This window comes from Corvus moneduloides, chromosome 6, assembly GCF_009650955.1.
Source record: "Corvus moneduloides isolate bCorMon1 chromosome 6, bCorMon1.pri, whole genome shotgun sequence".
Classification (NCBI taxonomy): domain Eukaryota; kingdom Metazoa; phylum Chordata; class Aves; order Passeriformes; family Corvidae; genus Corvus; species Corvus moneduloides.
The window spans coordinates 62,733,101-62,745,350 of NC_045481.1; the positions used below are offsets into that span (position 1 = coordinate 62,733,101).

General features: G+C 67.3%; 4 protein-coding genes across 6 annotated transcripts; 2 read left to right on the forward strand and 2 right to left on the reverse strand.

Annotated features, from left to right (window-relative positions):
- The first annotated feature begins 361 nt into the window (after positions 1-361).
- Positions 362-5,243, forward strand: SSH3 (slingshot protein phosphatase 3). Of its 2 annotated transcripts, XM_032111838.1 has the most exons (13): positions 365-1,223; positions 1,332-1,497; positions 1,960-2,078; positions 2,142-2,213; positions 2,303-2,368; positions 2,755-2,943; positions 3,056-3,149; positions 3,227-3,355; positions 3,429-3,475; positions 3,546-3,692; positions 4,004-4,204; positions 4,506-4,767; positions 4,848-5,243. In XM_032111838.1, exons 1-13 carry the CDS (start codon positions 1,084-1,086, stop codon positions 5,040-5,042), a joined length of 1,827 nt encoding a protein of 608 aa, XP_031967729.1. In that variant the 5' UTR covers positions 365-1,083; the 3' UTR covers positions 5,043-5,243. The 2 variants fall into 2 exon arrangements, with proteins under 2 accessions (XP_031967730.1, XP_031967729.1); XM_032111839.1 differs by lacking the exon at positions 4,848-5,243 and having other exon boundaries at positions 362-1,223; positions 3,546-3,696; positions 4,506-4,722.
- Positions 5,244-6,268: 1,025 nt separating this feature from the next.
- Positions 6,269-7,452, reverse strand: POLD4 (DNA polymerase delta 4, accessory subunit). The gene is made up of 3 exons (XM_032112019.1): positions 7,145-7,452; positions 6,964-7,075; positions 6,269-6,869 (listed from the first exon to the last, which is right to left on the reverse strand). The coding sequence occupies exons 1-3, from the start codon at positions 7,386-7,388 to the stop codon at positions 6,845-6,847; spliced, it is 381 nt and encodes a 126-aa protein (XP_031967910.1). The 5' UTR covers positions 7,389-7,452; the 3' UTR covers positions 6,269-6,844.
- A 747-nt stretch (positions 7,453-8,199) lies between these two features.
- Positions 8,200-10,519, reverse strand: LOC116445380 (glycine N-acyltransferase-like protein 3). Of its 2 annotated transcripts, none has more exons than XM_032111961.1 (6): positions 10,155-10,519; positions 9,976-10,057; positions 9,692-9,799; positions 9,475-9,595; positions 8,759-8,879; positions 8,200-8,687 (listed from the first exon to the last, which is right to left on the reverse strand). In XM_032111961.1, the coding sequence occupies exons 2-6, from the start codon at positions 10,051-10,053 to the stop codon at positions 8,267-8,269; spliced, it is 849 nt and encodes a 282-aa protein (XP_031967852.1). In that variant the 5' UTR covers positions 10,054-10,057; positions 10,155-10,519; the 3' UTR covers positions 8,200-8,266. The 2 variants fall into 2 exon arrangements, with proteins under 2 accessions (XP_031967852.1, XP_031967853.1); XM_032111962.1 differs by having other exon boundaries at positions 9,976-10,060.
- On the forward strand, positions 10,408-12,161 carry LOC116445383 (glycine N-acyltransferase-like protein 3). Its single transcript, XM_032111966.1, has 5 exons — positions 10,408-10,518; positions 10,732-10,839; positions 10,934-11,060; positions 11,140-11,257; positions 11,720-12,161. The coding sequence occupies exons 1-5, from the start codon at positions 10,441-10,443 to the stop codon at positions 12,120-12,122; spliced, it is 834 nt and encodes a 277-aa protein (XP_031967857.1). The 5' UTR covers positions 10,408-10,440; the 3' UTR covers positions 12,123-12,161.
- Positions 12,162-12,250: the final 89 nt, after the last annotated feature.

The window sequence follows — 12,250 nt, forward strand, 5'->3', positions numbered from 1 at the left end:
TGTCAATCCTGCCTTGCCCACACCGATGTGGGTCCCGGGGGGGCTCCGGGGCGCCGGGGAGGTCCCGTTCTGACGGAGGGCGGTCTAGGGGTCCCGGCTGCCGTGTTTCCGTGGCGGAGGGGGGCCGTGCCGTGCCAGGCCGTGCCCGGGGCCGTGCCCGCTCCCGCTCCCGTTCCCGTTCCCGATCGGGCGGGGCAGCGGAGGCGCTTCCTGGTGCGGGGGGGCGGCGCGGCGGGGCATGGCGCTGGTGACGGTGCGGCGGGCGGGGGGCTCCGCCGGGGGCCCCGCGGTGAGTGCGGCGCCGGGCCGGGGCATCCCGGCAGGGACGGCAAGGGGGGGGGCGGGGGGTCCCGGAGCCCCGGGAGATCCCGGTGCGGGCTGGCACAGGGGCTCCCGGGGGAGTACGGGCGGTCCCAGAACCGCGGGGGCTCCCGGTGCGGGCGTACGGGAAGGACCGCGGGGGGATCCCGGAGCTCCTGCGGGTCGCGGTGCCCTGGGGGAATGGGCCGGTGTGGGGGATGCCGGTGTGAGGAGTGCGGGCTGTGCGGGGGTGTCTCGGAGCCCCGGGGATTCCCGGTGCGGAAGGTCCCGGGCCGTCCCAGCGCGGAGGTGGAGGGGGGAAGGTTGCTCTGGTCGCTCCCGGTGCGGGGTTATCCCAGGCGCTTCCGATGGGACTTTACTGGGAGTTTACTGGGAGCCGAGTTGCCCTCAGCACGTGTTGGAGTTTCCTGTGCTCCCCGCTGAGGTTTTCCCGAAGTTAAGGGAGGAATATGGGGGTGTGAAGGGGGGAGGGCGGTTGTCCCAAGTTGCTCCCACTTTCCCCAGCGCTCCCGGTCCCTTAGCTGTCCCAGTGCCCCCCAGTGCCCCCTTCCCCTCTTCCTCCAGTAACCACTGGGCCTTTTCTGGGTGCTCAGGCCCCCCCTTCCAGCACTTCCACCCAGCCAGGGGTGGGGGGCACAGGGACAGGACCCCCCCTGCCATCCCGAGGGGGGTGCCCAAGGATCCATCTCCACAGCGGGACCCCCAAAGGGCCCCCATGCCCCACCGTGGGGCCCACACTCTTTGGAGGGGGTGGGTGTTGTTATGGGATCACCAGACTGTGGTGTCTGTGCTGAGGGGAGCTTGTGGGGTCTGGTCCATGCCCTGGGGTCACATTCCCCCCAGGAATCGCCTCCCAATTTGCAGGAGGAAGATGCTCCCAGACGTGGCCAACTGCAGCGACGGTGAGAGGGGGCTCCGAAGCCCCGGGCTGGGGAGGGGACACAGTTGCCCCTGCCTTGGGGCAGCACTCTGGGGGTGCCCCGGGTGCTCAGGACCCTCCTGCCCCCCAGGCAGAGCTTCGTCGTGGTCAAGGGGGCTGCGGTGCTGCTGCCTGCGGAGGAGCACCCCCCGGCCGAGCCCCCCCCGACTGAGACCCCCAGCCAGGCCCCAGGACAGCAGGAGCAGCACCTGCACCTCATGATGCAGCTGCTGCGCCCCCAGGACGCCATCCGGCTGGTGAGGCACGAATCCCCCCCTCCAGGAACATGGGGATGGGATGGGGACAGGAACGGGGATGGGATATGGATGGGGACAAGGTGGGGAGAGAAAATTGACAGGATGGGACAGAATGGGCTGGGCTGCAGATGGGGATGGGATGAAGGTGGGGACAGGATGGGGAGAGCACAGGACAGGAGAGGATTGGGATGGGACAGAATGGGGATGGGAACAGAGAGAGGAAAGGAATGGGAGTGGGATATGGACAGCATGGGGGCATGGTAGGATGGGGTGGGAATAGAATGGGAATGGGGATGTTGTAAGATGAGGACAAGATGGAGATAAGATGGGATGGGGACAGGGATGGAATAGGATGTGATGAGGAGGGGAAATGGCCCTGCCTGATACTTCTTCTCGGTCACTGGGAGCACTGGGAGCACTGGGAAGGGACAGATCCCCCCTCCAATGCCCCCTTTCCTGCAGGCGGTGCGGCTGGAGTCGGCGCGGCCACGGCGGGTGCGGTACCTGCTGGTCGTGCGCCCGGAGGAGGAGGGAGCCGAGGCGGAGACGGCGCTGCTGGGAGTGGATTTCGCCCACGAGGGGTGAGCGGGGCACGGGGGGGGCCCGGGGGGGCGTCGGCACCCCCTGACCTCTGCCCGCCCCAGGGCCGCCCACTGCACCCTGGGCATGGTGCTGCCCCTCTGGAGCGACACCCAGGTGTTCCTCGACGGCGACGGGTAAGGGCAGGCTGGAATTTTGGGACAGGGAGGGGCTTAGAGGGGCTGGGGTGCATGCCCTGACCCATGCGCATCCCCACGGTGCCCAGGGGGTTCAGCGTGACATCGGGGGGACAGACCCGCATCTTCAAGCCCATCTCTGTGCAGACCATGTGGTGAGAGAGGCCCGCGTGTGACTGGGGGCACAGGGGGCGTGGGGACCACCCTGGGCACGGGGGGTGTGGGTGGCATGGTGAGCACAAGGGGGGTGGGCACCACCTCGGGGACTGGAGATTTGGGCACTGCCATGGGCACAGGGGATGCTGTCACCATCCTGGGCACGGGGACGTGGGCACCAAGCTGGACACGGGGATGTGGGCAGCGGGGGTTTGGGGATCACCACGAGCACCACCATGGGCACCACCATGGGCACCTGGGCACAGTCATAGGGATAGAGCTGGGGAGGGTCTGGGTGGCACCCACACGCTGGGGACAGCCAGTGAGGGGACACAGCTGTCAGGGTGGCGCTGGCAGTGCAGGGGTGGCAGGTGCTGTGCGGCAGGGCCGTGCTGCAGGAGCTGCACCGCGCCTGTGAGGACGCTGCCCGCGGCGGGCACATCCCCGGCGGCCCCGCGCTGGCCTGGGCCCGCAGCTACGCGGCGGAGCTGGGCTCGGAGCAGAGCTGCCTCAACGAGTGGCTGGCCATGGCCGACCTCGAGTCCGTGCGTCCGGCCTCGCCCACGCCCCTCCGGTAAGCTCCCCGCCACGCCCCTGCCACGCCCCACAGCCTGCCGGCCACTCTCTGGCAGGGCGTGGTCTGGGTGGGGCAGGTGGCACCAGTGACAAGGCCGTGCCGGTGCCAGGCCGGCGATGCCAGAGCTGTCGGAGCAGGCGGTGCGGGCGCTGCTGCGGGACGTGATGGCCAGCGCCGACCTGGAGAACGTCACCTCCAAGGAGGTGGGTGGCACCGGGCAGGGGGTCCTGGGGACAGGTGGGGCCGGGCAGGACCATCCCTCACCCGGGGCGCTGCCCAGGTGCGGGAGGAGTTGGAGCGGCGCACGGGGCACAGCCTGGCCGAGCACAAGGATTTCATCGACAACGAGATGCTGCTGGTGCTGGCGCAGATGGATCGGCCTTCCCGCATCTTCCCGCACCTCTTCCTGGTGGGCAGCGGGGCGGGCGGGGCAAGCAGGGCGGGTGGCAGCGTCCCCACCCCTCACCGCTGTCACCACACAGGGCTCCGAGTGGAACGCGGCCAACCTGGAGGAGCTGCAGCAGAATAGGTGAGCAGGGGGTGGCACTGTCATGGGGTCATCATGGGATGCCACTGGGGTGTCACCCGTGTCACCGCAGGGTCACCCACATCCTGAACGTGGCGCGGGAGATCGACAACTTCTTCCCGGCACTGTTCACGTACATGAACGTGCGGGTGTACGACGAGGAGGCAGCCGAGCTCCTGCCCCACTGGAACGACACCTTCCTCTTCCTCTCCCGCGTCCGGTTGGTGGGCACGGGGGGTGACACCAGGGGGGACATCGTGGGCACAGAGGGGCAGGGGCTGGAGGTGGGGCCAGGGGAGAGGGGGGCACGGGGAGGGGGCCTTGATGAATGAGGTGCCGGGGTACACTGGGAGCTTGGGGACTCTGGGGCAGGGGATCCTTGGGGACACCAGAGTTCCCAGGGACACCGGGGTGGCTGGGGGATGCTGGGAGCCCTGGGGATCCTGGGACAGCAGGCGGGCACTGGGAGCCCTGTGAACACGGTGTCCCCGAGTGTCCCCCGTGCCATGGTGCCAGCAGTGGGTGCCACAGGGCGGCGGGAGGCCGGGCACTGGTGCACTGCCGGATGGGGCTGAGCCGCTCGGCCGCCACGGTGCTGGCCTACGCCATGAAGGAATTCGGGTGGTCCCTGGAGCGGGCGCTGCGGCATGTCCGGCACCGCCGGCCCGGCGTCCTGCCCAACCCCGGCTTCATGCGCCAGCTCGACTTCTACCAGGGCATCCTGAGCGCCAGGTGCGTGGGGACAGGGTGGGGACAGCAGGGTGGGGCCAAGGGAGTGAGGGCAGGTGGGCACGAGCAGGTGAATGGGGACAGGTGGGAGGGACCAAGGGGGTGGGGCCTGGGCTAACCACACCCCTGTGTGATAAGAGGGTGGGGCTGTTGTGACCACACCCCTGAGGGTGGAGTGGGTGGGGCCCTATTCGGGGAGGGGTGAATTTTGTGGGGGAGGAGCCTATGGGAACCCCACCCTGCCGAGTGGGTGTGGCCCCAAGCGGGGGGCGTGGCCAGGTGCTGATTGACAGGTCTGTGGCAGCCGGCACAGCAGCCTGTGGGAGCCCCGGGCGGCCGAGAGGACGCCGCACCCCGAAGAGGACACCGCGAGGGACACGAGCATCCTGTCCCCGCTGTCCTCCCCGCTGGCGTCCCCGCAGCCCTCTGAGGAGGAGGCAGCCGGCGGGGGGCTGCTGGGGGCCTCTCGGCGGCCCCGCATCTCCCTGTGCGCCGTCATGCGGACCATCAGCCTGCTGGAGACCCCCGAGCCCCCCGAGCTGCTCGGGGAGCCCCTGGTCGGGGAGGTGAGCGGCGGCCGGGGTGGGCTGAGGGTTGCGGCCGCAGGGTGACAGCGGCATGGGATGACCCTGCTGTCCCCCCTCAGGTGTTCAAGGCCGCGGAGGAAGTGGGGGATCCCTCGCCGAGGCCACGACCCTCGTCCCGCCCGCGGGGGGTGGTGCGCCAGGCCAGCCTGGATGGCGGCCCCGCCCCCTTCGGTGACCACACCCACAGTGACGACCACGCCCAGTGCCACACCCCTGCGCCTGACAACGCCCACACTGATGAACCCACTCCTTGATTTGGGGGAGGTGGGACAGGGCCCCCCCGCTGCCACGGCAACGAGGGGGTGAGGCCTGTCCCGGGGCCGGGGGTCATCGAGCCGGAGCGCCCCGCCCACGCCACGCCCGCGCTCTGGGGGTGGGAGGCGCCTCTGCCTCAGCCCCGCACGCACAGAACACCGACACCGCTCCTGCACCGGCAATAAAGTGTGGAAATGGCAGCCCCCTGATGGCTCTGTGGCCCTGAGCACGTGGAGGGTGGGGCGCCGTCAGCAGGGGCCAGAGTGAGGGCTCTGGGGGCTGCGGGAGGCGGGCGCGCACAAGGACCCAGCCGCGCCATGTTGTGCGGCACGCAGGGAACCACAACTCCCGGCGGCCTTTGCGCGAGAAGCACAACTTCCGGGTTGCCACGGCAACCCTTGCGGCCTAGGCCCGAACTGGAGCCTGGGCTGGAATTAACTCTGAAATTGGTGCTGGAAGCGGGACCGGGGCAGTCCCGGGGCCCGGCAACGAAGGAGTGAAGTGGGCAGAAAGCCTGCAGCCCGCTGTGGCCGTGGCAGAGGGGCAGGCTGGGCACACCCTGCCACTCACTGTCATGGTGTCACCCCCTTCCCACCATGGTGTCCCTTCATGTTATGTCACTCCTGACCCACAGTACACCTTCCACCATCCCAGGTTGCTTCAAGCCCCGTCCAACTTGGCCTCGGGCACTTCCACAGCTTTCTGGGCAACCTGTGCCAGGGCCTCAGACCCTCACAGGGAGGAATTTCTTCCCAAAATCTCACCTAAACCCTTCTCCCAGGGAAGGAGATTCCTGGCTGGTACTGCCCCTGAGGCTGCTACTGTCCATCTCCTTGGGTTGTTCCTGTGGCTGGAGCTATCCCAGACACTTCCCCCCTTCCTGGGACACCCACCAGGTTGGGACTTACCCTCTGCTAAGGAAGGAGCATGGGAATCTCCCTCCTTCTTCCCACCAGGGGGGCACAACCCTGGGCTGGCTGGCTGTGGAGTGGTTATTTTTTGGGGGTCCACCTAAACACCTCAGTCCCGTCCCCAGCAGAGGAATTGTGTCCCTGTAAAAGATATCCAAGGGACTGCAGCTCCAACAGAGGAGTAAGATCTGGCTGGGTAATGCAATCCAGAAGGTCGGGAGCCTGCAGTGTGAGTGGGATGGGAGCTGTGGGTGTCCCCCCACCCATCCCACGCCATTCCAGGTTACTGCCAGCTCCGACGCTCCATTGCAGCCTTGGGATAGAAACTATTAATTTTATTGATAAAGCAACAGAAAAAGCTGGTGAATTAAGTCATTGATAACCCGAATAATTAACAGACATATCCTGTTATTTACGATTCTGCACACAGCAAAGCTGCTAATTAGGGCTAATAAACATCTGAATCCCACAGGACGCTGTCACACTTCCCACCCCACTGCAGAACATCACCACAACCCACAGCCACCTGCCTCACCCCTCTGTGCTCACTTTCAACTGATTTTATACCTCATTCTTCATTTTTTCCCCCCATTTCTGGAGAAAAAAATCCCACCTCCCTTTCTCCACCCAAGAGCTGATTTTTCCCCCTGCGTCGCAGTTGGGTGGCATTAAAACTGTGTGGCTGGACACCCCACCTGGTTTTTTTTTGGGGGGGGATGCAACTCCCTGCCCTCCCCCTGCACCCCAAGGGCTTCACCCCGCCCCGTGCCCCCCCAGACAGCACACAGCACCCCTTCCTTCGCTCACACCAGCTTTAATCCGCCCGGTGTCCCTGGAATAGGGTCTGGGAGCGTCGGGAATGGTCCCCCCCATTCCCTCGGCGCGGCGCCTCAGAGCTCGTACTCGTGCCAGAGGCTGCGGGGGCACAGCGGGGGTCAGCGGGAAGGGTGGGGGGCACCGGGACAGGATGCCCTGTGCCCCCCACGCACCCATCCCACTCCACACCCACCTGTAGGTGACGTCGGGGTTGTCCCGGTGCTCCAGAAGGGCGTCACGGATGGGGCCGGGGGGGCTCAGCCCCAGCTCTTGTGCCCGCTCCCAGCGCTGCAGGCGGGTGATCCCTGCAGGATACCGGGGGTCAGCGGGGCCGGGGGGAGCCCGGGGCCACCGGGACAACCGGGGGTGCTCACCGGTGCAGGGTCCGTATTCCCAGGAGAGGTCGAAGCGCCGCAGCATCTCCAGGAGCGCCGGGTCCACGGGGGGCTGCGAGGGGGCGCTGGGACAGTCCCGCACCTGCACCTTCACCTTCACCTGCACTTTGTCCTTGTCCTTCTTGTCCTTGAGCCTGCCCGGGGGCCGCCCGGGGCCCCGCCGCCGCCGCCGCGGGAAGGAGTCGGTGATGCGCCGGGGCTGCTCCATGGCCCTGCGCGACATGGAGCTGGCACGGCCCCGCCGCTACCGGGAACAGGGCGGGACCCGCCGCTACCGGGAACCAGCGGGAGGGAGGGACCCGCCCCCTCCCCTGCCTGTGGCCGGGCGGAAGCGGCGGGGCCGGGCTGGGGAACCGGCTATGGACACTCTCGGCCACTGCCACCCTGGCGGTGGTCCCGGTCCCCCGCCCCTCTCGACACCCCCGGCTGTCCCCGGGTGCTGTCACCCCCCCAGTTGTCCTCGCCACCCCCCACACTGTCACCCCCGCGGCAGCTTCTGTCACCCCGAGGGCACTGTCACCTCCATCTCAGTGTTCCCTATTGCCCCTGGCACTGTCACCCTCCCAATTGCGCCCACTACCCTCTGGCATTGTCACGCCTGTGGTTCTTCTCCCTGTCCCCATCAACATTGTCACCCTCATCCCAGCACTGCCCATCACCCTGGATCTTGTCACCCCCCTGTCTATCCCCATCAGCCTCCAAACCATGACTCACGCTGTGACACTGTCACCCTCTGCCCCGTCCCACTCTGTCCTGTGTGTCACTGTCTGTCCCTCCAGTGCCTGTGCCACCCCCAGCTGTAGTGACACCGTCCCGGGTGAGGGGGTGACACTGCAGGTGCCACCACTGCAGATTTGCCTGAGGCTTTCAGCCCTCCCTTGGGAAACTGAGAATAACTGAGAAGCGTGCCCTGGGACGGGGTGACTCCCAGGGGACCCCGCTGTTTCCCTCAGTGGTGACACGTGAGCCACCAAGCCGTGTCACCGCTGCAACAGTCAGTGCTGGGGGGACACAAAACCCCACAGAAACCATCAGAGACTCCACACCGCTCTTTAATTTGAGGTTGGCTTTTCTCCGGCGTGGAGAGGGGACAGCAGGGCCTCAGGGCCCATCCCTGTCCAGGCTGGGATTGTGCAGGATGTAGCGGCAGACCCCAGGCAGGCGCTGGTGGCCCAGCAGCTCCTGCAGCTGCTGCATGGGCCGGTTGCCCAGCGCCGTGTGCCCGAACGTGGGGAACCCGCGGGCCTGCGCCCGCTGCGCCGCCACCGTCAGTGCCACCTGCATGTGGCCGCGCCGCCGCTGCTCGGGCAGGGTGTAGCTGTGGGTGCCCGTCCCGAAATGATCCGTCAGCACCCAGGCGACGGGCTCCCCGCTGCCATCCTGCAGGCACACTTGCGGGAAGCGCCCCAAAATCTCGGCCAGGTAGCGCCGGCTGCGGGCATTCCCCCCGTAGGGCCACGTGTTGTTGAGCAGGTCCACATGCGAGGGCTGCAGGGAGCCCACCCGCACCCCGGGGGCCGGCCTGGGGGAGGCGGGGGTCAGTGGGGGGCTCAGGGGTGTCCCCATGTGGGGACGGGGCTGGGGGCCTCTCACCGGGGCTCCGGCATGGTGCTGGGGTCAGGGTGCCAGTAGGAGTAGTACTCGACGATGTCCAGCTCCACGCCCTTCCTCCCCGCCAGGTCCTGGGACACCGTGGTCACCCCATCCTGTAGCCCTGGGGATGGGGATGTCAGGGGGTCCTGCTCCCCCTACACCCCACCATCCCTGTCCCCAGCCCCTCTGTGTGACCCCAGTGTCCTCCTCAGTGTCCCCAGGAGCTACCTGCAACCCCAGTCTCTATTTCCTGCACCCAAATCCCTGCTTCCGTTGTTCCCAGTACTCAAATCCTGCTCCCAGCTCCCCCAAGTACAACCACAGTACTCCCCAGTGCCCCCAGCACCTCCAAGTCCAACCCCAGTGCCCCCCAAGACCCTGCTCCCAGGGTCCCCAGCAGTGCAATTCCCCGGTGCACCCCAGCACCCCCAAATCCAACAACGGTGCTCCCCGGCATCCCTAAATCCCGCCCCAACACTTCCCACTGACATCACCCATCAAACCCCACCCCAGCACACCAAGCCGTGCCTCCAGTGCTCCCCAGCACCCAAACACCCATCCCCAGTGTCGCCCAGCACCTCCAATACCCTCCACCAGTGCCTCCCAGTTCCTCCCTGCCTCCAACAGCTCTCCCCAGTGTCCCACGCTCCCAGTGCTGCCCGGCACCCCTCACAGCATGCCCAGTGCCCCCCAGGACCCCGGTGTCCCCAGGCCACCGATGAGGGTGAAGGCGACATCCCAGCGCAGGCACCCGGGGGTCTCCAGCAGCGCCCGGTACGCCCCCAGGTCCCGGTAAAACGCTGCCTGTGTGTTCCAGTAGCCATCGTTCACCGGCACCTGGGGGCACCCACGGGTGCTCTGAGCACACCTGCCACGTGCCAGGGCACCGTGTCACCGACCCCCTCTACTGTGCCCCGTGTCCCCGCTGGCTACCTCTCCGCTGGGCCGGGCCAGCACAGCACCGAATTCGGGCCATTTGTCCACCAGCACCTCGAACTGGCCAGGGTTGCCCCGGTTGATGTTCAGTACTGCCCCGAAAACCTGGGGGAGAGGGGGGGTCAGCAGTGGGGGACAAGGAGGGGACAGATGGGGGTCAGGGATGGGGGCTAGATATGGGGGACATGGGGGCAGATGTGGGGTCAGAGCTAGGGGGAGGGGGGCAGGTGTGGGGGACAGGGTGACAAAAGGGTCCCTGGTGACACAGGGGGCCCCATCACCGGCAGGGCGAGGGGCAGGCTCTTCCTCAGGATCCCCTCCAGGCGCTGCAGCTGGGCTGGGTGCGTCAGGATCTGCATGGTCCTGCTGAGAGACCCTCGATAACAGGGGGACAGGACCACCAGGCGTGGCCCCTGTCCCTATCCCTTTCCCCATGGTCCCCAGCTCCTCCAGCACTCACCCTGCAACAATCCTGAGTCTGTGGGTCCCAGAGGGCCTTGGAGTGGGAGTCTGGAGACTGTGTGGCACTCGGTGACAATGGTTAACACCAGCTGTCACGGGCCAGCGAGTGCCCCCTGCCTTGGGGGGCAGCGGGCAGGGTCCATCCTGCTGGGCACTGGGCACTGGGCCAGCCCTGTGGCCGCCTGGGGACGGGTGCTCAGCTGGGACACTCTGGGACACTGCCCCAGTGCCACCAGCGCCCCACGGATCCTCGGTGTCACTGCCTGCCCCACGGTCACAGAGCCATGCAGATCCTGAGGTGCCCAGCCCAGCTGCAGCTCCTGGAGGAGGCCCTGCGGAAGAGCCTGCCCACCACCCTGCCGGTGACAGGGACCCCTCTGACCCCTCTGTCCCCTCTGCCCTGTCCTGCTGGTGACAGAGTCCCTGGGGGCCCCTTTGTCCCCTCACCCTTGCCCTGTCGGTGTTGCTGATCCCTCTGTCCCCTCTCCCCTGCTGGTGAGGGAACCCCGGGGACTCTGGGCACCCCTCTGTCCCCTCTCCCCTGCCCTGCTGGTGACAAGGACCCTGTCCTGCAGGTCCTGGGGACTGTGATGACGGTGGCCAGGGGGAACCCAGCCTCCCACGAGGTGCTGGTGGACTCCTGGCCCCATTTCGGCATTGTCCTGACCCGCCTGCGCCCAGAGGTGCTGCCCCGGGTGTCCCTGTCCTGGCAGCAGCACCCCACACACCGGGGGGCTGGGAATCAGGGTGCCACTCTCAGCCCCATGTCCCTTCCAGGAGCACAGGGACCCCAGGGACTACTACACCAACCAGCTGGCTGTGTTCTACCGGGACAAGGGAGCCCTGCAGGCACTGCTGGGGGGCACGGAGGCGGTGACCGGGGCACGGGCCTTCCAGATTATGGGTAAGGATGGCACTGGGGGGGACACAGGGCTCCCCTACCCACTGTCTGGGTCCCCTGTCCAGCTGACAGAGGGTTCCAGGGATGCAGGATGGGCTGGACGAGGCCGTACGGGAGGTGGCCAGTGCCAGGGGGCTGAAGGTGGAGACGATCCAGCACCGGGCGTTGATTAGCCCCGAGCCCCCCCAGCCCCGCAGGCAGTGAGTGAGGGGCACTGGGGGACATGGGGCACTGAGGCACATGGGGCACTGGGGGACATGGGCACTGGGGGGCCAGTCACGTCCCTGGGTGGCACATGGAGACCTGTCACATTTCTGGGTAGCACAGGGGGGTCATAGTCACATCCCTTGGTGGCACAGGGGTTTCCGAGCATATCCCTGAGTGGCACAGGGTGGCATGAGTGGGATCACTGAGCACACCCCTGGGTGGCACAGGGGTTTCTGAGCACTTCCCTGAGTGGGACAGGGATCACTGGGTGACTTGAGTGGGTTCACTGGGCACACCCCTGGGTGGCACAGGGGCGTACCCAATCCCATCCCTAGGGGAAACAAGGGCCCCAGATTCCATCTCTGGGTGGCACCAGGGTTCCCAATCCCATCCCATCTGCCATCCCGGCTGGGAACAGGGTTCAGCATGCCCCCCTCCTCCATGCCCCGTTGCAGGATACCCCCGGGCCTGCGCCTGGCGCCCGTGTCCCCCTCCCACGTCCCGCTGCTCAACGCCACGTGGGCCCTGGGGGGCAATGCCCGCAGCCAGGCGTTCCTGCTGGGGCTGGTGCGGACGCTGCCCTCCGCCTGCCTGCTGGGCCCGCGGGGCCGCCCGGTGTGCTGGAGCCTGCTGGACGGGCAGGGCTGCCTGCGCCACGGCTACACGGTGCCCGCCTGGCGCGGCCACGGCCTCACCGGGGTCGTGGTGGCCGCCATAGGCCGGGAGCTGCACGCCCGCGGCTTCCCCGTCTACGGCGCCGTACGGCCCCACAACACGGCCTCGCTGCGTGCCCTGCAAGCCATCGGCTTCCTGCCCCAGCCCGGGACCTTCTACATGATCCTGGGCACCCCAAAGTAGTGCCCGGGGAGGGCGTGCCAAGATGGAGGGTGCCTGTCCTCGGGGACACCCCGATTCCCACACTGAGCTCAGTTTGGAGTCGTTCCCTCTGCTCCCTACTGAAGGCACAGGGGGAAACATTCCAAATT